This window comes from Stylophora pistillata, chromosome 6 (genome assembly GCF_964205215.1).
Source record: "Stylophora pistillata chromosome 6, jaStyPist1.2, whole genome shotgun sequence".
Taxonomy (NCBI): Eukaryota; Metazoa; Cnidaria; class Anthozoa; order Scleractinia; family Pocilloporidae; genus Stylophora; species Stylophora pistillata.
The window spans coordinates 32635444-32654935 of record NC_142524.1 but is presented as its reverse complement, the minus strand read 5'-3'; the positions used below and the strand labels follow the sequence as shown (position 1 = coordinate 32654935).

General features: G+C 37.6%; 3 protein-coding genes across 4 annotated transcripts; 1 reads left to right on the top strand and 2 right to left on the bottom strand.

Moving 5' to 3' along the window:
- The first annotated feature begins 34 nt into the window (after positions 1-34).
- LOC111324894 (ubiquinone biosynthesis monooxygenase COQ6, mitochondrial-like) lies at positions 35-9398 on the top strand. Of its 2 annotated transcripts, XM_088763292.1 has the most exons (14): positions 85-241; positions 576-707; positions 1535-1593; positions 1982-2033; positions 2841-3047; positions 3560-3634; positions 4883-4990; positions 5194-5256; positions 5594-5701; positions 6537-6621; positions 7450-7573; positions 7740-7855; positions 8489-8655; positions 9193-9398. In XM_088763292.1, exons 2-14 carry the CDS (start codon positions 594-596, stop codon positions 9220-9222), a joined length of 1308 nt encoding a protein of 435 aa, XP_088619418.1. In that variant the 5' UTR covers positions 85-241; positions 576-593; the 3' UTR covers positions 9223-9398. The 2 variants fall into 2 exon arrangements, with proteins under 2 accessions (XP_022784294.2, XP_088619418.1); XM_022928559.2 differs by lacking the exon at positions 1982-2033 and having other exon boundaries at positions 35-241.
- Positions 9399-9789: 391 nt separating this feature from the next.
- On the bottom strand, positions 9790-14908 carry LOC111324896 (sphingosine-1-phosphate phosphatase 2). The gene is made up of 3 exons (XM_022928561.2): positions 13849-14908; positions 12731-12820; positions 9790-11987 (listed from the first exon to the last, which is right to left on the bottom strand). The coding sequence occupies exons 1-3, from the start codon at positions 14434-14436 to the stop codon at positions 11451-11453; spliced, it is 1215 nt and encodes a 404-aa protein (XP_022784296.2). The 5' UTR covers positions 14437-14908; the 3' UTR covers positions 9790-11450.
- Positions 14909-17347: 2439 nt separating this feature from the next.
- On the bottom strand, positions 17348-19482 carry LOC111324948 (uncharacterized). Its single transcript, XM_022928611.2, has 3 exons — positions 19369-19482; positions 18667-18856; positions 17348-18367 (listed from the first exon to the last, which is right to left on the bottom strand). Exons 1-3 carry the CDS (start codon positions 19462-19464, stop codon positions 18267-18269), a joined length of 387 nt encoding a protein of 128 aa, XP_022784346.2. The 5' UTR covers positions 19465-19482; the 3' UTR covers positions 17348-18266.
- Between the last annotated feature and the right edge of the window lie 10 nt (positions 19483-19492).

The following is a 19492-nucleotide window of genomic DNA, read 5'->3' as shown; positions in this document are numbered from 1 at the left end:
GAGCATACATGACATAAGACTAAAATTACCTGGCCAGCAGCACTATGCGCTTTCTTATGTAATCTTTTCTGCCAGCTTTGCACGATGTTTTCAGCTGTGAGAAAATCATTGATCTGTAAACAGTTTTTGAAGCTTAGAGTGTGTTATTTATGTTTAGCTGCTAGTAAAGATGCACATGATTTCTATGATGTTACCATCATCGGTGGTGGAATGGTCGGCTCAAGTTTGGCCTGTGCTCTAGGTGAGAAAGTTGACGTCTTGTCGGGTTGGGCCGGGGGGGGGGATATATAATTGTTTACTCTACAGTCTTTTCAACTATGAACTTTCATCTCTGCCTCTTCAGTATTAAGAGGTCTGTGGGAGACATTAGGAGGATCTGCACACTATTGGTAAACCGTAGTGCACAAAACTCTGGGGTTTTTTTTTATCAACAAACGGCTAGAGACACTTCCCCTCCCCCCCTAGGAAATTTATGGAGTATTTCCGAGAGGTTGAATACTTCCAACGATTCAACTACTGCATACAAACACTCTTTTAGTAGTTCTGTAAGTCACATGGGTGTTTTTCTCCTTAAGGACTGGAGAAATCCTTGGATGATCACAAGATTCTTTTACTGGAAGCAGCACCTGACAGACCTCAAGAGATCACCTCAGTATACAGCAACCGTGTTAGCAACATCACACCTGGTTCCAAAAAGCTTCTGGAAAGTGAGTTCCTTTTGATTATATAGTTTTATTACATGACTTGGGTAGTCAGAGGGCCAATAACTAAAATCAACCAATCAAAATGCTCTATTGCCGGTCCAATATTCTCTAAGTATTGGACCGGGCACTGTCCCGAATGATACCGCACTCGTGTCCTTTTGAACTTCAGTCATATAATAAATCTCTTATTAACCAAGCTTTCTTGGGACCGTACTGGAAGAATATCGGCCCTCAGTCTTTTCTGTACGAACCTCGCTGCGCTCGGTCCGTATTGTCAAGACCTCGGGTCGATGTTCTCCCAGTACGGCCCTCACGCTTGGTTAATAAGATATATTTATAGCCTAGGATATAGATGTAACCCTTACACATGCACCCTAACATCAGCGACACATTTATTAAGGTGCTGACAAGGAGAATTTGTTTAAAAATCAAGAAATTTTTTAGTTGGTGATCATTTCCTTTGCTCTTATGACTGTAAAATTTGATTCATGGATGGTAATGTAAGAAGAAATTAGATGCTAGTTACCCATGTTAAAAAGGGTAAAAAGCTCTGGCGTGCTATCACCAGTAGTACTTTGCTGGTGTGTTGAAAATTTATTTTTATAATCTCTCCATGGGTATAATTTTTTTCAGGTTGAAATCCCCTTTCCTATTTGATTTTCAAGTTTACTGACAATTTCTTTAAGATTTATCTTGGGAAACAAGAGAGCTGTTGTGCTTAAAATCCCAATACCATGATCTGCAAACAAGTATTTTCATGCATGATCAGATTTCTCATTCGTAAATACAAAGATCCGTTTAAGTTGAGTAAAAATTATTTCTGTTGCAAGGTATTGGTGCTTGGGATCATATTTGTGAAATGCGATACAAACCCTTCAGAAGGATGCAAGTAAGTAATTAAATTATAATTATTGCTTTTCAAATTTTATCTCATGTTTAGTCACTAATTCACTATTTATTTCTAAGCTCAAAACAATCGAGATCAGTTTATGATTCGAATATGTACGAGCTTTAGGAATCCACAGTAAGGTTAAAATGAAAAACTACAAACAACAACAAGCATGTCTGACTCATACATTCCATGTGTTTTATTTTTTTGCCCGCTGTGCCTTATTGGAGGCACAGGCCTCCCAACACTAGAACAAGAAATTCCCCCCCTTTTTTTTAAATATAAATGTTCAACAAAAGGTAACAACATTATGCAAGGTTGCTGTGGTACTATTTCTCCCCTTAACCCCTTTAATTTCCAAGATCTGATTATAAATTCTCCCCTCTAGCTGCTACACATTTCCTTGCAAATTGGTTATGAGAATTTGGTGTTCAATCAAGGTAACAACTTCTACCTGATGAGTTTGAGTATTCTCATTACCTGTTTACTGGATGATGTATGAATATTATAGGGAGAAGTTACAAGTTAATCACTTCTGGGAGTTAAAGGGTTAAATGAGTTGTGTGTCTTTTTTTCTAACCACTGACCCTTTTAATCCCAGGAGTGTCTGAAGAGGAATTTCTCATAACAGTAATATATAGATTTAGCCGAGCCTAAAAGTGGAGCTCCCAAGTTCGTAATATTAATGATAACATAAAAGATGTGCATTTGCCAAGACTCACCTGAGACACCCCTCCCTTCGTTTTGATAGTCTCCTCTACCCTACCCGTGCAATCTGAAGGCACATATGTACGTAAGCTCGGTCAGTCGCGTGACAACCAAACGAAAAGAGGTTGACCATATTCCATGGGTATGGGGCTCTGCCCCACGTGCGCAAAGTGTGCGTGGGAGTCCCGCTATTAATGTGTTTTCAAGCAGAAAGGTAGTGAGAAAAAAGGAAAATAATCAACTAAGCTGTTTAGTTAGATGTAACTCAAAATTCTCATTTCAAATGCAGAAACTCAGAGAGTGAGGCCTCAGGAGGGAATTTAGTCAGGGTTATGGTGTTCTTTGTTCAGGGCTCAACACTGATGGTAGCCAACTAGCCACAGAAATTTGGTTTTGGCTGGTGCTTTTCAATTTTCACCCACCAGTTTGGCTAGTAAATAAACTGAAAATGGTGTAACATCTATGATGTTACCAGCCACTTGGCCAGTACCCAAGTTGAAAAGTTAGTGTCGAGCCCTGTTTGTTGTTGTTTTGTTTAGGTTTGGGATGCTTGCAGTGATGCACACATCACATTTGAACCAGGCTCTAGGGATTTGTATGGTTCAAAGGACATGGGATTCATTATAGAAAATCCTGTCACCCTTGAAGCTCTCAGAAAACAGCTAAAAATGCTTCATTCACGAGTGAAGGTTCTGCATGGAACAAAGCTTAAGAGATTAAGCTTGCCTGATTTAACAAAAGATTTGGTATGGATATGTGTTTTATGAAGTTAATATTTTATTTTAAAAAAATTTGCACATTATTTGGTTCTTATGATCTTTCAACAAACAAAATAGATAACTGGGAATTACCTGCAGCTTAACTGTAATTCAGAATCATTTTTACCTGAACTTCATGGTTAACTTTATTTGTGATGGTTTTAATTCTGTAAATTGATGGTACAACAGTGGAACATTACCCGCCTCGAATAGCAAATTTGCTATCTGCGGGTCAACATAATCTAAATTATTTTGTAAGAAAAAGAAAATAAAGTGTGAAAGTGTGAATTACTGGTAAACTTGAACAGATAATTACATTCTCAATCAATAGAGTTTCGATGCAATTCCATTTTCAAATCCACCGAGTAGGCATTTTTAGTGGTTTTTAATAATGAAGCCTTGATTGCAGGACTTATGTCAGATACCATGGTTCACCTCAAACTTAACACAAAAATAAGATTGGTTTCTTAATTAATCCTGATAACTGTCTGATTTTAAAGGATGATGAGGATGTCCGTGATACTTGGGCTTCCTTGGAGCTGGAAGATGGAAGAACAGTTCACTCAAGATTAGTGGTGTGTGGTATATATGTTGTAGTTCAATTTTATCCTTGGTTCAAATTTTATTTTCCTTTGTTCTTGGTCACATTAATGTATGATAATGAGTTTGAAACAAAGGAAAATAAAATTTAAAGCAAGGATAAAATTGAACTACAACACATATAAAGAAAACTGATGCTTTGTTTTCCCAGTTGACCACGGCAACATGCATTTATTTTTAAATTCAAACCCTAGTCTTTGTTTTAAGATGACAGCTTTGACTTTGGATTATGTGTTTGTTGCGTCTATAATTTTTATCAGTTATTTGGGCAAAGCTGTAAGATGAAGGTTACCAGGGGGGTGCATGTGCTGTGGAGAAATTTGGCTGCGGGTGACTGTGAGAAATATAGCATGTCTTCTGGAATATTAATAATGTTTCTTGTTAAATAACCCTTTTTTTATTGCAAAGTTCATACTCAAGATAAGGCTTTTTGGATGTGTGTGTTTAGCGAAGTTCGCTAAGGCTCAGAGAATTTCTAAGTTCAATATATGTTATTGTAGTAGTGGTAGTAAAACTTTATTAAAAGTGTCAAGAGCCTTCTAGCTAGGGAAAAATCCCTTACAAATATGGGGACCCTAAAAAGAAAAAAGACTAGGAGATATTTTCAGTAGTATATATATTATAGCTAAGAGAAAATCTACAGTTAACTAATTACGGGATTTGTGATAAAAATAAATAAAATTCAAGATGAGCAGAGGCTACAGCGTGTGCAGCCATCATCCAAGAGCTCACTTATACTGAGTTGGCGTATCTTGCCTTTGAACGACTTGAGGGTCTCGACCTCCCTTATACTCTTGGGTAATTTTGTCCATAACCTGGGCCCTAGAAATCTTATGGAATGTTTGCCATAAGTGACAGTTTCATACCTGGGTAGAGAGTAATCGGCTTGCCTCAGATTGTAATTACTATTGTGTACTTTGAAGATGTTACTTATATATGCAGGACACAGTTTATGCTTTACTTTATACATGAGGATGCACAGGTCCTGTAAGCGCCTATTTAGTAGAGTGGGTAAATCTGCCCTCTCTAATAACTGTTTGTAACTAGAAGTACAGTTCTTGAAAAACCACTCTAAGTCCTCTTTCTTGTAGTCTTTCAAGCTTTCAAGTGTCACTCGCTTTGCAAAAGTGTTATTGTAGTGTACTTGGAAGTCTGAGAATTAAATACCAAATAAGTCTTTACCATATTGTTTAAGTGAATCACCTAGTTCATTACTTTGTAAGATAGGAGCTGATGGTCCACAATCCCTGGTGCGGCAACAAGCATCAATGGATTCCCTCTCCTGGAAATACGATCAAACAGGAGTAGTGGCAACTCTTCAATTCGGAGAGGTAATACTGGTATCGTGACTTAGCATTAATCTTCTGCAATGACAATGCCCCTTTTACTTAAAAAAGATGAAACCTCTTGCTCTTTGTTAGAAAATAGATGGACTAATGCTAATTAGGGCTACAATCAGGTTGTCTTCAAGTGAAAAATTTCCAGTAACAGTCAGCTTTCTTTTCAAAATTTAAAAAGTGTTTCTCCCTTGTAGATCACAGACAACCTTGTTGCATGGCAGAAGTTTTTGCCGACAGGACCAATAGCTCTTCTACCAGTAAGTGTGATTTTGTGAGATGATGTTAAATGCTTGATCATTTACACTGCAGTGCATTCACAAAATCACTATAAATTTATTACTTTAAATTTATTATTGGGTACATTTAACCAACTGTTGGATGGTCTCGAAGTTTTTTCTTATTTCTCTATTAGAGGCATTTTTTGGCTTTCCAGAGGTCCTATCATGGGTTCTTTAACAAAGACTTTAATTTCACATAGAGAGGAGACCTACACGAAAACTAATCGCTCTTTAGAGGTTATACCAAGAAAAAGAATGAACTGACGATGCAATGAGTTTTTTCTATTTTCAGTTTTAATTTATGATCTGTGTTTAGCTTACAGATAGTTTGAGCTCATTGGTGTGGTCAACAACTCCAGAACATGCCAAGCAGCTGGTCTCATTGGAGGAAGACAGATTTGTTGATGCTGTAAACAATGCATTTGTAAGTTTTGAAGGTGAAATATTCAGGTCTATTTTCATAGGTTCTTTTTTCTTCTGAGTGTTTGACCCCAGAGAGTGACTATAGCATCCCATTTCTCCTTACAGTATCACCCATGAATCACACATCAAGGTCACAAGGAAAAATTCACGAGGATTAAATATTGATTGTCACACAAATTCTCCTTGCCAACCACCTTAGGAAATGTAATTGGTGAACAGTAATGGATAATGTGCCCATTGGTGGTTAACATAGTACTTAGTTCTTATTAACGGAGCGGGAGGTTTGTATGGGAGAATCTTGACCGAGGGCACCGGTACAGACCGAACGCAATGAGGTCTATACCAGCGACCAAGGTCAAGATTCCCCCATACAGACCGACCTAAGCTTGGTTAATAAGATGTTTATGATTATATGGCTGTGTCTTATATGCCAATTTTTTATATTCTTTGTACCTTTTTTTTCTAGTCTGGTCTAGATGCCGGTCGAGATGGGAAAATCTAGACCGCTTTCAATATTGATTTCAGCCAATCAAATTCGTGAATTCAGTAGTTCCCAGTCCTTGTGAGACACAGCTATATAATAACACTCCATATTGGAAAGAAGTATCAAGGTTCAAAAGCTATTTTGAAGGTCTAATGTCAAATTTGATTTGTTTTCAAGAGCCAATATGTCCATTATTGTACATTCTTAGAAATTTCTTAAAATTACGTGACACAGATCAAGACTAACCAAGCCAGGCGATATGGCTGTAGCAGGAGAAAATCTTACATTTCCTCTTTTGTAAGCATAGACTAAGGTGTTATTTATTTTTCTTCATAACTTTTGCCTTTTTTAGTGGGAAGACTTGGACCGTAATCCTTTGGTGGATCAGGCCACAAGAATTTCATATATGTTAGCTTCTTTTGTTCAGCCATGGACAAGTAAGTTCTCTCCTCTTAAATATTTAAACCCCCTTTCCATTTCTTCTCCTATCTCCCTCTTGTTTAATTTCATACCTCTTTTTTCCCTCCCAGTTTAAACCGTCTATGTGAACTGAGTTACTGAAATTTTCTTTACCCCTTTTCTTGGCTAGTTTTTCCTTTTACCAAGGAATTTGTATTAATATTTCGTATTTGTATTTAATAAGCATTTGTACAAAGTACTGGAGCAGAATCAATAGGACATAAGTCCCCTACTAAGTTTAAGCTCCAACTGAACCCTGCCCCCTCCCCCCCAATTCCCAGTAAACAGGCCAGACCACATCCTAGTAATCTCATGAGTGGGTTCTTTAACATCCCCTGCCTAACCAAATTAACTAATTAATGGATGCAGGAGGTGGGACCTATGGTTTATTCGTCCTTATCCGAGAAGACCAGTATGTCTATCCATTTTTGATATCATAGGAAGGTAGCACATTCTCCTCAGTTATTTTAAGACCTTGAGTGCTGGTCCGGCCGGGGCTCAAACCCTCGACCTCCCGCACAGAAGTCCAGCACTCTAACCGATTGAGTTAACTGGGAGGCCGTTAGGAAGAGATATTGCTTTTCCATTGTTTGTATTTTTGCCATTTCTTTTTGAAACTGAGGAAATGACTGATATCAATTCTGTATATTTATGAATCAACAACATTGCACTTACAGATGGCAAACTCTAAGCCAAATTTATGTGTTGGGGTTGACATACTTTGAATGAATCTTTTTTTTTTTTCTAATTTTTTACTGTTTCTAATTCTCTGTACCAAATACTCTTATGCTGCCATTTTGTTTCAGAGGTAGGGTTTGGTACCCAGTCTCCCCCTAGTGTGAGTGGTGTTGAGGAAGGTAGTCGAGCAATGTTTCCATACGGCTTTGGTCATGCCATGGAATATGTCAGACCAAGACTGGCTTTGATAGGGTGGGCAAGTCTTTTTGTTACAATTATAGTGACATATCAGTTAGATGTCTCAAGGAGAATGGTACATAACACAGTACCCAATAAGAATAAAACAGCTGAGCACTTCTGGCTTTGACGTGTTCTAACTACAAACATTCACGTTGAGTTCTTCATATTTCTTCTAAAGTGATGCAGCTCACCGAGTCCACCCTCTAGCTGGGCAAGGAGTTAATATGGGGTTTGGAGATGTTGCTTGTCTAAGAGATGTGCTGTCTGAAGCTGCACAGGAAGGAAAAGATCTTGGTAACTAAGCATCAATCTTTCTTAAAATCTCTAAATAGTATAAGTCTGCATATAACACTAAGTGCCCGTTGCTAATCCTGGTTCCTGTTGTATGAGGTTATCAGGATTGTAGTTACCCCATTTTCTGAGGTTTTTCCTGACAGGTTTCTAGTAACCAGTTAGATTTTTGGTGGAGAAAGACCTCACTGTGAGAGTAAAGTATCTAGCTTCACCATTTAACTCCCATGAGTGACCAAGACATAATTTCTTCTTACAATTATCATTGGAATATTAAGCAGACAAGTGATGAAAATAATGAAAAAGATCAATTTGGGGATTATTAGTTGATCCAACACCAAATGCTCCAAACTAAAATCATAAGAATTGTATGAAACACAGTAAGGAGAATTGCTATGAGGTGTTGGGAGTGAAAGAGACATAGTGACCCATCTTGTCCCTCACCAACTGCTGCAGTGGGAGATGTCTGTGATTTTGCTTTCAAGTTGCTCTGAGTAGGAAGAGATGTTAAATGCAATCTTATATCTTTTTTAAAATCTTATCATTTTATGTATCAGTCACTTAGAGAAAGTAGAAAATCTCGGGGTTTATCATGTAGAATTTTATGCCATGATTTGACCATTTTTCCATTTTCAGGATCCCTGGAGCACCTTTTAACATACGAGACAAAACGGCAGCAGAGTGTAGTCCCTATGATCACAGCTATTGATGCTCTTAAAAGACTTTATTCAACATCAAATCCTATACCTGTTCTTGCACGATCAGTGGGGCTCATTGCAACCAGTGCTATGCTTCCCATCAAGGTAAGTTAACAGTTTTAGTCAATTAATTATAATACTTTACTTGATTAACAAAGCATAGGTAAAAAAAAAATAAAGTCAGCATTGACAGAAGTTTTGCTACTAATCTCTCTGTCAGGCGGAATAAATAAATAAATAAATAAATAAATGATTTAACAATGGACATCCACTGGGTGGCTATTCTTGTCCACTGTTCCAGATCGAATTGGAATTTGGAATGTTGGTTTTTGCGGAGGGAGGAAAACCGGAGGACCCGGAGAAAAACCCTCGGAGCAAGGACGAGAACCAACAACAAACTCAACCCACATGAGACGCCAGGTCCGGGAATCGAACCCGGGCCACAGTGGTGGGAGGCGAGTGCTCTCACCACTGCGCCATCCCTGCTCCCCAAGGAAGGGCTAAAGGGGAACAGAGAAGAAAAAGGAGTGTCTAAAACTGCCCACATTTTCTATCCCTGTCAAATTTTCTGAATCCCTGCATTTATAAATGTTATGAAAAATAATTCTCTCTGCTCTGTATTAATTTTCTTTTTATTTGTAGGAACAGATTATTGACTTTGCAATGAGGTAGTGCTACACTCAGATCTTAAAATTCTGGTTACAAAGGAAGTAATGAAGCTTATTTACAAGAACTGAGGAAGTAAAGATTTAATGTGGTGTTCAAACATTACAGCACACAGAGTTATTCGATAATGTTGTAAACTGTTGTTACACAAAATTATGAATAAAAGTTTTTCTTGGGCAAAACACTACTCTAACAGTACCTCTCCTCACACGAGGTTGTGCATTGGAACCTGTGATCTATTAGGGAAGGCGTAAAAAAATCCTGGGAGAGAGGGGGGGGGGGCAATAAACTAAAATCAAATCTGTGAGTATTTTCATCACCTGTGGTTGCTGGGATGTGCTCCATTAGCTTTAACTTTCAGTTCCACAACCTGAATTTATCTCAGATTTACCCCAACCCAACTGACCCCAACTTGACAAAATTAATATTCAAAACCTTGATTTTTCAAAACAAAAGGGAACAGACTGGTATCATGGGACCACTGTTTGTGTCCCTTTAATCTACTCTCTCCTGCATAGACACAGATAATTCCTTATGTAACCATTACAAACATGATAAACATGTACCAGGGAATCTTTGTTAGTGAAGTTTTAATTGTTTCTGTATTTATTAAGACATCCCACCGTGAGCTGTCAACTGTCAAGATGCGCAACATTTCGCCTGAGCTTACACAATTATTCAATATTCCAAAAACAAAGGTTTACCTTGGTTTCTTATCAAGCAATGAGTGTTACTTGAAATAAAGAATCCAGTGGGCCCCTTTTAACTAATAAAAATGTTGAATTGTTTTTTTTAACAAAATCCCCCATGATTTTTTTTTACACACCCAACATTAACATCTGATTCACACTAAGCCTAATCCCTGGCCATAACTGACCAACGCTGAAGTTCTCTTCACCCCATATCATTACATTATGTAGCAAAATAATAACAAGAATAAATAAACTTTTCTTCCTGATGGTTATCTTCAAAACACCAACTTCTCTGAATTAATTTTCAAAGAAATGTCTGACTTTTAGTGAGGAGAAAAACAAACTGGATCATGTAGATTTAAGGGTTAAACCTGGAACCCACTCAATCATGACAGACCCCTGTTCTCCATGAGTGCTGTGATAAATAATCCTCCTAAGTTAACATTTTATCCTAATTTAACATCAGTAGAGAAAGAAAGTGCTATTTGAAATAGCAGTGCACAGTACAACCTAGTAAGGTGGAAAGGACTTTGTTATTATTTACATAGCTTTTCATCAGAAACAATTCTGACAAGTGAACAGTTCCTAAATACAAATGTATGGATCGGTAATACAATACAAAAGTTGCTAAGCTTAAAAGAGATATTTAGATGGCATGCAACAAAATATTCTTTGGAAAAACTTTACTTCTAAAAAGAGTATAGTTATCATGCAGAACGAAGACAAATAGGTCAACAATTATTTTGGGGCACAACATTTTTTAACAATATTGAGTGCGGCTATTTTTTTAAACTTGACAATTAAAATGATAGCTATTATTGATATAAATCCCACACCATTAACATGGAAAAAATGTTTCTTCTGGTATTTTGCTTCCCACATAAGTATAGTTTCAGAAGAAGAGAAAATTAAAAAATATGTCCAAAATCCATTGAAATTGTTACAGCTATAAACAGCAATCAGCTACAGCTCAATTTTGACATTTCTACAATTTTATCACCTGTAATATTCCCTTTTTACTACTGGTATATTATGTACAACATCAACAATTTGAAACACCGTAAGTTTTGATACCATAGAGACATGGTAAACAGTCCACAAAATCTGAAGCCTCTAATTTCTGATGAAAAAAGGTTGACAGTGCATTCAACCAGATACTTAGCCATGCTTGTTACCAACCCTAAACGGCATTAGTTTAATATATTTTTAGCTCTATGTTCATGCAGTTTTATGAAAGTATAGTAACAAATTCTAAAAAAGGATAATTTAAAATTTTCATATTTTACTTTATAGTAGCACTGAAGAAAAATTGGTTAAAATGGTTGAGGTTCAATCATGTCTGTACCCTTTCAATAATGACTTTGGATCAATTTTAGTATCTGAGTAACTACAGACCCTCCCCCCCCCCCCCAGTCCAAGATTAACCCCAACTTGTTATCACTCCTTGACAGTGGTTGTGTCGAGGGAGGAGCAGTTTTACAGTTCCTCACATACTGGCATCGGTCCATGACTTCACTAGTGATAGAGGGTACTGTAAGACAGTCAAACTCCAACATAAGCAAAAATGTGGGGAACAAAGAAGACTGCAGTGAAGCCAACTGTTGTATATGTGAGGAAGCGATGGGGCATTTCTGAAACAGATTTCATCTTCTTTGGATCAGTCTCTGCAAGAAGCCATGGCACGACTGTATGCACTGTTGACTTCATCACTGCACGTGTTGGAATAATCACAGCCACACCAAACAAAAACTTGCACATCATCCAAAACATTTCCTCCTGACCGGGAATTCGAATTGGGTATGGTGCTCCTCGGTACGGGTCAGGCACCCCTTGAAAGTAGAACCTTCCCCAAGTACCAAGCAGTGCCCCACAAGCTCCGAATAGAATAGTGGCAGTATCTGCCCTCGTCTGAGTGTATCTTGGTGGTGTTGGATACATAAGGATCAGGATTATTGGAACTACTACGAGAAAAATTGGCGTGTTTGGAGAACTGAACACCCATCTGTCAATAGACACATCCAGAAGTGGAATCACAGTGGCAAGTAAAACAACAGCAAATGCAATGCCAACAAGAAGATCCTACAAAGTACGAAATGTGATAACTTAACAACAGATAAAAACCATCCTTCTGTCTCTTTTTCCCTGTCAACCCTTAATATTCTAACACATTCTCCCTATATTTCCTAACATCAGTATGCATATTCTCCATACTGTTCTCTAATTCCTAAGGTGATGCTAACAAGGAGAATTTGTTTAACAATCAAGAGCCTTCTAAGTTGGTGATCATTTCCTCTATTCTCCTGACCTTAATGTGTGATTCAGGGGTGATATTGTAAGGAGAAATTAGATGCTGGTCACTGCTAGGGGCCAAAAGGTCAATCAAACAGACAAGTCCCTTTTTACGATCAAACAGAAAGTAAACTTCAACAAAGCAATCGACAAACTTAATAAATCTAAATATGCCATGTTATTTGACTTAACATTTGACTCTTGCCAAAATCCAAATCCAAAATCCACAAATTTCGAACTTCCTAATTTTGACCCCTTTAAATTTGGAAGTGGTGATCATATATTTGTATATTTAAACCACATGAGAGAAAGTCACAAGTTCGTACCACATTTTTCCCTTACTGTAAACAAAGCTACTCAACACATTGTAACTTCTACAACAATGTCATATCCACATGTAACTGATATTTACTCTTAAAGTGAGAGGGGATAGGAACACTATAAAACAAGCAAAATGACACCACTTTTCCCCTTGACTAGGGACACCACATCCTTGCACTGACCTTGAATTATTAGGAAGCAAATGCAAATACCTGCAGTGTGTGCATTCCCATGTATAGACGACTGGTTGATACCAGAACACACCAACATATGCCAAATATTACACCAATGTAAAGGGGATACTGTAACAAAAGAACCAAATTCAGTTACTTTGTTTTAAAGTGTGATAGATTGAAGAATTTTTTGTCAATTCAGAATTGTGCCCATTAATAAATGTTGCTTGTAAAAGACAGGGTACCCAGTAAGAATTGATGGCAGAATTCATAGGGAAACAGGTTATAAATACCATCACACTCTGATCTGTTTCCTTAAAATCTGGCACTGTGAATTCCAAGCAGGAACTTAAATTTTTCCTCTTGCTTCTTTTTACAGATAATGCAGATACCAAGAGAATATTATTTGTAATAATAATAATAATATAGATCGATTTCTATAGCGCATTTCCATGTAAATGCTCTAATGCGCTTTACAACACTGTGCGGGGGACTTTCCAGACTGCCGGCGACAGTTTACAATAATTATATAGAGAAGAAATTTTACAGATGCCCCTCCCCCCATTCCCAGTAAAACATTGTTTCATAATGGTAATATACAGTTGTTATTGTTGAAGGCTGCATTGGAGCTTGAAGTATTTTGTACGCAAAATTAAGCAAATTAGAACACAACTTAAAGCCAAAGAAAATCACTGATTCAACTTCCTACATCTCACGGATAACGCACCTGATGTCTAGCTATTCAGAAGTTTAACAGGTACTTGATTTTATTAATTTTGCGACGATAATTTTTTTATTTCCTTACCAGGACTTGGCTATCCCTGTCTGACATTCAAACAATCAAGGGTGTAATTAATACGTGTTTGGTCAACGCATTGTAGTTTGATTTCAATCACGATCCATAACAAAACTTGTATACAGTATCAAGACAAAAGTGGTGCGGAAAAGTTCTTGTTTGCATAAAACGGCTATTAACATGACAGTGCTGTACTGTGCCCTTAGCCATCGATTAGTCACGAAAGTTGTTGGCACATTTATAAGTATGTTCTCACATCAGTTGACACGTTTACACGGGCTAATTGCGACAACAAGTGTATATGAAACTAACCCTACACAAATTAAACGTAGCAGGTACAGACCACAGAAAAGAAGCTTACCTGGTAACGATCGTAACTAAAATACACCAAACAAAACGGAATTATTGTCCCCACCATGGCGTGGGTCGACGGCATGCCATATTCTACTTGGAAACGTTTCTCCACAGAAATCACGGGAGGAGAAGGTGGTCTTGGCCACTGAATAACATCTTTTGCACTCTGACCTACGTACATAATAACAGCCCATAAAATAACAGTTCTCCGAGCCAGGTATTCGTCAATGTTCCAAATCAAGAAAGGAAAAAATGTGAGATAAAACGACTCGTAGCCCAGGGTTGAACCAAACACGAAAAGTGCGTGGAAAAATCTGTTGTACTCGTACAACTCGTCGATTTTCTTTTCCTCGCCAGCTGATTTGGACTTTTCTAGTGGCCCAGGCTTCACGAATCCGTTTCGCTGATGGGCGTGATTTGAACCGTTCGCGTGAAGATGATTGCTTTGAGTATCTGAAATATGTCCATTTCTAAATGACAAGGAGTCCTGATCACGCATCGTTGAGAGGACATCTTTCTCGCGTTCTATCCTCCTTAAACCAAACGTCTGCTGGAATTTAGCGACGAAAGAAGGATCTCCCAGTGCTTTGAACATTGTAAATTAGGGCAAACCACAGCCGTTTGAGCGAATATTAGGGTTACGGAGGGGAGTGTGAAGCGCGCCGGCTGCACGCAAGGCTCGGTCGGACTCGGTTACTCGGGTCAATATTGGCGAACTTTACCTAATATGGATATGCATTATCACGATATACCGGGTCACTTGCCGTACACGTGATAAATGGGGGACTCCCTGACCCAGAAACGGATTGTACAACAATTAACAACCCTTCTACAAATTATTATCACTTTCATTTTCAGAATATAAGGCTAAAAATTTTCCCGATCGATAAAAGAGTGGGGATTATTTGTTCAATCGATTTCCTTATAAACCAAATTGCAAAACGTGCGCTCCATTTAGGCAACGAAGGGATTTTTTCAGAAGGATTCAAGGAGGTCACGAAATCCTACCTCGCTCCGTACTTTGTTTCACTCATGAATTTGAACGAGTTTTGAAACGACATTTGCCCTTCTTTTCCGTTGCTAATCTATACTTAAGTTTCCAAAAAATGTAATCGATGCCTGCCGATCACTGATCACAGCTGATCACAACTGCAACATTAAAGACACTTCGCAAACTCTCAAAGGGAGGATTTCAAAACACCGGAAATGGAAAAAGAAAAATACTACGGTCAGACAAGATGATGACTGGACTATGGAACGCACTGCCGCTAGAAATCCGTTCAAGGGAAAATTTGTTGCAATTCAAGCGCGATCTTAAAACACATCTTTTTAGGAAAACTTTTCTGTAAATAATCTTTTATTGGTTAGTTAGTGGGTTAGTTTTTTAGGCAGGTAGGTAGTTGGTAAGGTTTTATTATCCTTAGCTTTTATTCTGCTTTTAAAAACTGAGTTATTTCATTTATTAGTTTATCTTTTAATCGTGTTTTAGATATTTTTAATATCATTGTAAAGCGCTATTGGATAGCAACAGAGATAGCGCTATATAATTTTTAAAAGATTAATATTTATAATCAAATGGCGACGAGTGAAATTAGGAAATAATTTCACTTGCGTTCAATTTCCCGAGCCTTTAGGCGAGAGAAATTATCAGAATTTTGACAAAACGCAAGTGAAATTATTTCCTAATTTCACGAGAAAACCATTTGATTACCTGTTAACATCGTGGGTGACAAATTACGTTCACAACCGTAATTGTTTTTATTGGTTTATTCTATCGAAAACCGAGAACATGAAGTAGAATAAAGTTTTCGTTAAAGCATACATTATTGTTAAAGTTCGTAATTTTCTGAGTTTCTTCACAAAAAATACCTTTCGAATTCTTCGTGCCTGTTAATAATTTTCGGCCGCTTCTTTTAATTTCGTAACTTCTTCAAGGGTCACCGTCTTAAAACTAGCGACTAAATACAGGAATGGCTCCGACCTGTAAAAGTTTGTAAAAGTTAATATGTTACATCTTAACTCCTTGCACGTGAGTATTGTTTAACCGTGTGTCTCCAAGCGAAACAGGGAAATATCAATGCGACTGAAAACTCCGATGTGTCAAACAAGAGATGGTTACTTACATAACGAAGGGGAGACCTTTCTCGTTCAGCGATATTCCGGAGAGGACTAAGTCATCTGCTGACTCGTTCCGCTGACTAAACTGATTTAGTCAGTGCAGACTCAGTTCAGGTGGACGACTAGAGACTGGAGCCATTCCTGTATTTCACCGCTGGCAGTAATGGCTCCAACTCATGCGTTTATTAATTTTCTTCTTCTTTTCTTTTTGGCGAAATAAATTTTAAACTGAAATAAAATCGAAACAGCTTTTTATTTTAAAAGTTCTTATTAAGTTGAACATTACAATGCTTGTGAATGGAGCGCTCATAAATTAATACAAGGCCACGTGATGTCTAAAGTTTAATGCAGCAACTGCATGTCACGTTTCGAAAATCACGCAATGTTACGTGACGTTCCGACCGATATTTTTAATTTACAGTATGCTCTGCTGGAGAAATGTGGCTTGGCTGCAATCGAGGGAGTTTTCTTCGTGGAACATTGACTGGAAAGAGTACCATATCACCCCATACATTAATTATGCATTAATTATGCAGAACATTGTAAAACATTGACTTTCTGGGAAAATTCTTCACATGAAAGACAAATCCATTCATCGAGCTCCTCGTCTATTTTTGCAAAACACCGAAAGGAAGTAAGTCGCAGATTACTTTAATTTCGCTTGGCAATTTTTAACAACTCTACTATACCTGAAAAAAGGAAATACTCACGTGCAAGGAGTTAAGATATAACTTATTAACTTTAACTATTTTTATCATCCAATTACAGGTCGGAGCCATTCCTGTATTTAGTCGCTAGTGTCTTAAATCTCGATGCCATCTTGGCTCTGATCGAGATACAAGAGATGTTACCATGGCAATTTTGTAATTTCACATGTGAAATTAAAAATTAACGCTGAAATTTCACCCCAAAATTAAGGAGTAATTTGTCACCTATGATATTAAAGATTAAACACCACACGCGTACAATGAGTGGGAAAATTGCTTCAGCACTCGAAAGCACATTTTTAGGGCCCTGACGATCCAAAAATGGCACAAATTGCCAAGCTCATCATTTCACAAACCTTTGGTTTACAGAATTTTTGTGGCTACTGCTTCTTGTATGAGGCAAAGGCACGTTATCGAAGTGAGTGAGTGATGGTAATAATTGATTGTCGATCTCCAATTTTGGACACTAGTGGCCAACTTTTGTGGCTAGTGCCTCCAATAGGACGCAATGTGTTACCATCATTATCATTATTATCATCATCATATCCAAACTTTTGATATGATTTATGAAGGATGTATGAATATCCAGGATATGTCAGTTGGAGTGATGGGGGTGGAGTGGCCTGGAGAGGGAAATAACTATGAGGAGAATCATCCACTAAAAGAAAGAAAGAAAGTAAGAAAGAAAAGCTCATAAATGTTTTTCTTGATTCCTTAAATCTTTTATCTAGAATTCCACATTTCAAAACTTCTTGACAGAGATATGTCTTAACGCCAAATTACTGAAAACATCACCTTTAACATTTTACAATTTACAGCTTATGTCAACTGTGTTTCTGGGTCATGTTGAGTAAGTAAAACATAATAATTTGGATATATCAACAAAGTTGAAGTGGTAAATTGGCCACCATAACGATTCCAAAAGCTGATGTTTCAAGCGTTTGCCCTAACGCTCAAAACGTCAGCTTTTGGAATCGTTATGGTGGCCTATTTACCAAATTATTTCGTTACTCCCACCGACGCAGCCCCAAACAGTTTCTTTCGAAACTATCAGCCTTTAAATAAAACATAGTTGGATAAGTTTAACATACAAGTTCATCGACAAAAGTAACATAAGTTCTCCAAAAAACATCTCTCATTCAGCAGATTTGACTTCTGCCAGTTTATTGAATTATTTTTTTGATCCTGACAAGCTGTAAGGTCCCTTCATCAAAGTACCTTGGAGTAATTTCCAGAACAGCAGCTTACGACTGCATTCTACCAGCTGCCAATTTCTGGTTTAGAGTTTTTACAATTTTCCCCTTGATTGTCCTCTAAATTCCCATGATCCAACAAGTAAATCTCCCTTCTGACTGCTTAACATTTCCTTGAGAATTAGACAGGACAGTTTGGTCCTTTATCAAGATGAAACCTTCCAGATGATAAACTTCTCAGTTCTCATAACCAGTTAGCCAGATAATATATTTGAATCACAAGGAGAAATTACATGTTAATCACTTGTAGGTGTTAAAGGATTGACAGATGAAGAATCATAGGAGAGAAAGTTACATTTATAGTAACTATTGTTTGTTCTCTCAAAGATATTTTTCTATCAGCACTGTCACCACCAACTGTCTTTGTTTGAGGTCTTGCTTGAGGGTCTGTCAATTGCCAGTTCAGCAGGACTTTTAAAAATTCTTACTGTTCCAATCCCAAACAATCCTATTTAATTTAAAGAATAATCAAAGTAACATTGATTCAGTGTTCCTGACAATGGGTGTATGCATTCTGGTTTGACCCCCATGGAGTATTAATTTTTTTTTTCAGTTTTCCTCAGGCTTATAAAAGTACCCAACTAGGATCTGTTAGGTACAGGTTCAAACTGTGTCATGGCCTTAATATTTTCAGGCCTCTTTGTTTTCAATTCCCTTGATTGCAGTGCACTTGTAAGGATTGTTTCATCGTTTACTTTTTTTAAAAAAAATTAAATCTGTTTTCATCAAAGAGTAAGTCTAACATACCCACACCAAATAATCCAGTCATGACCTTTGCAGGCATGTTTGAGGCTGGGATAGTCTTTACAGTGTTCAACACGATGTATCCGCAAACATAACAAACTGATGCACCAATGAACTTGCAACTCACGCAATCCTGGTTAAACTCAATATCAAGCTTCCTTATCAGCCCTGACCAACTGTGATTAGCATTTTCCTGAGTAAAAAATATAGACGAATGTAAAAGAGGGATAAACTAAAAAAAAGAGCTTCTGGATGAAATCAACTATCAGGTTACATATCATGTTTCATGGAGGTGTGGAGTGTCTTAACCTTGTACTCCCAAGACCTGATTAATAATTCTCCCACCTAGCTGCAACAAATTTCCTTGTAAATTAGTTGCAAGAATTTGATGTTGGATCAAAACAACAACTTCAACCTGATAAGTTTGAGAATTCTCTTTACCTGTTTTCTGTAAAATGTATGGAGATTATAGGGAGAAGTTACATGTTAATCACTTAAGGGAGTTAAAGGGTCAAGGGTACTCCATCCATTTGGGGGCCTAAGACAGGGTTTTTAACATGGTAAGTGACAGCCACAGACATGTACTGGCCCCTCTTTGTACACATTCAATTGCGGTGTCACTTGCATACCGTGACGCCACTTTCCATAAAATCCAGGCTGTATAAAAATATATGCATCACATGCAGACAAGAAGGATATCCATACCTCCTTATAAACCGGTTTTGGTTCTTCCACTACATCGGGTAGCTTTTCTAACGGAGGTAGTTTCTTATCCTCTTCTGAGTTGGAGGAAAACGCCATATTGCAGGCTGCATTAAAATCTTTGTGT

Coding starts and splice junctions, on each gene's coding strand:
- LOC111324894 (XM_022928559.2), top strand. CDS start 85: ATGTTTTCAGCTGTGAGAAAATCATTGATCTGTAAACAGTTTTTGAAG. Junction 1,594..2,840: donor AACCCTTCAGAAGGATGCAA/GTAAGTAATTAA, acceptor TGTTTTGTTTAG/GTTTGGGATGCTTGCAGTGA. Junction 7,856..8,488: donor ACAGGAAGGAAAAGATCTTG/GTAACTAAGCAT, acceptor TTCCATTTTCAG/GATCCCTGGAGCACCTTTTA.
- LOC111324896 (XM_022928561.2), bottom strand. CDS start 14,436: ATGTTCAAAGCACTGGGAGATCCTTCTTTCGTCGCTAAATTCCAGCAG. Junction 12,821..13,848: donor TTAGTTACGATCGTTACCAG/GTAAGCTTCTTT, acceptor CTTTTGTTACAG/TATCCCCTTTACATTGGTGT. Junction 11,988..12,730: donor TGGGAATGCACACACTGCAG/GTATTTGCATTT, acceptor CGTACTTTGTAG/GATCTTCTTGTTGGCATTGC.
- LOC111324948 (XM_022928611.2), bottom strand. CDS start 19,464: ATGGCGTTTTCCTCCAACTCAGAAGAGGATAAGAAACTACCTCCGTTA. Junction 18,857..19,368: donor CAAAACCGGTTTATAAGGAG/GTATGGATATCC, acceptor TTTTTTACTCAG/GAAAATGCTAATCACAGTTG. Junction 18,368..18,666: donor GACTGGATTATTTGGTGTGG/GTATGTTAGACT, acceptor TAAATTAAATAG/GATTGTTTGGGATTGGAACA.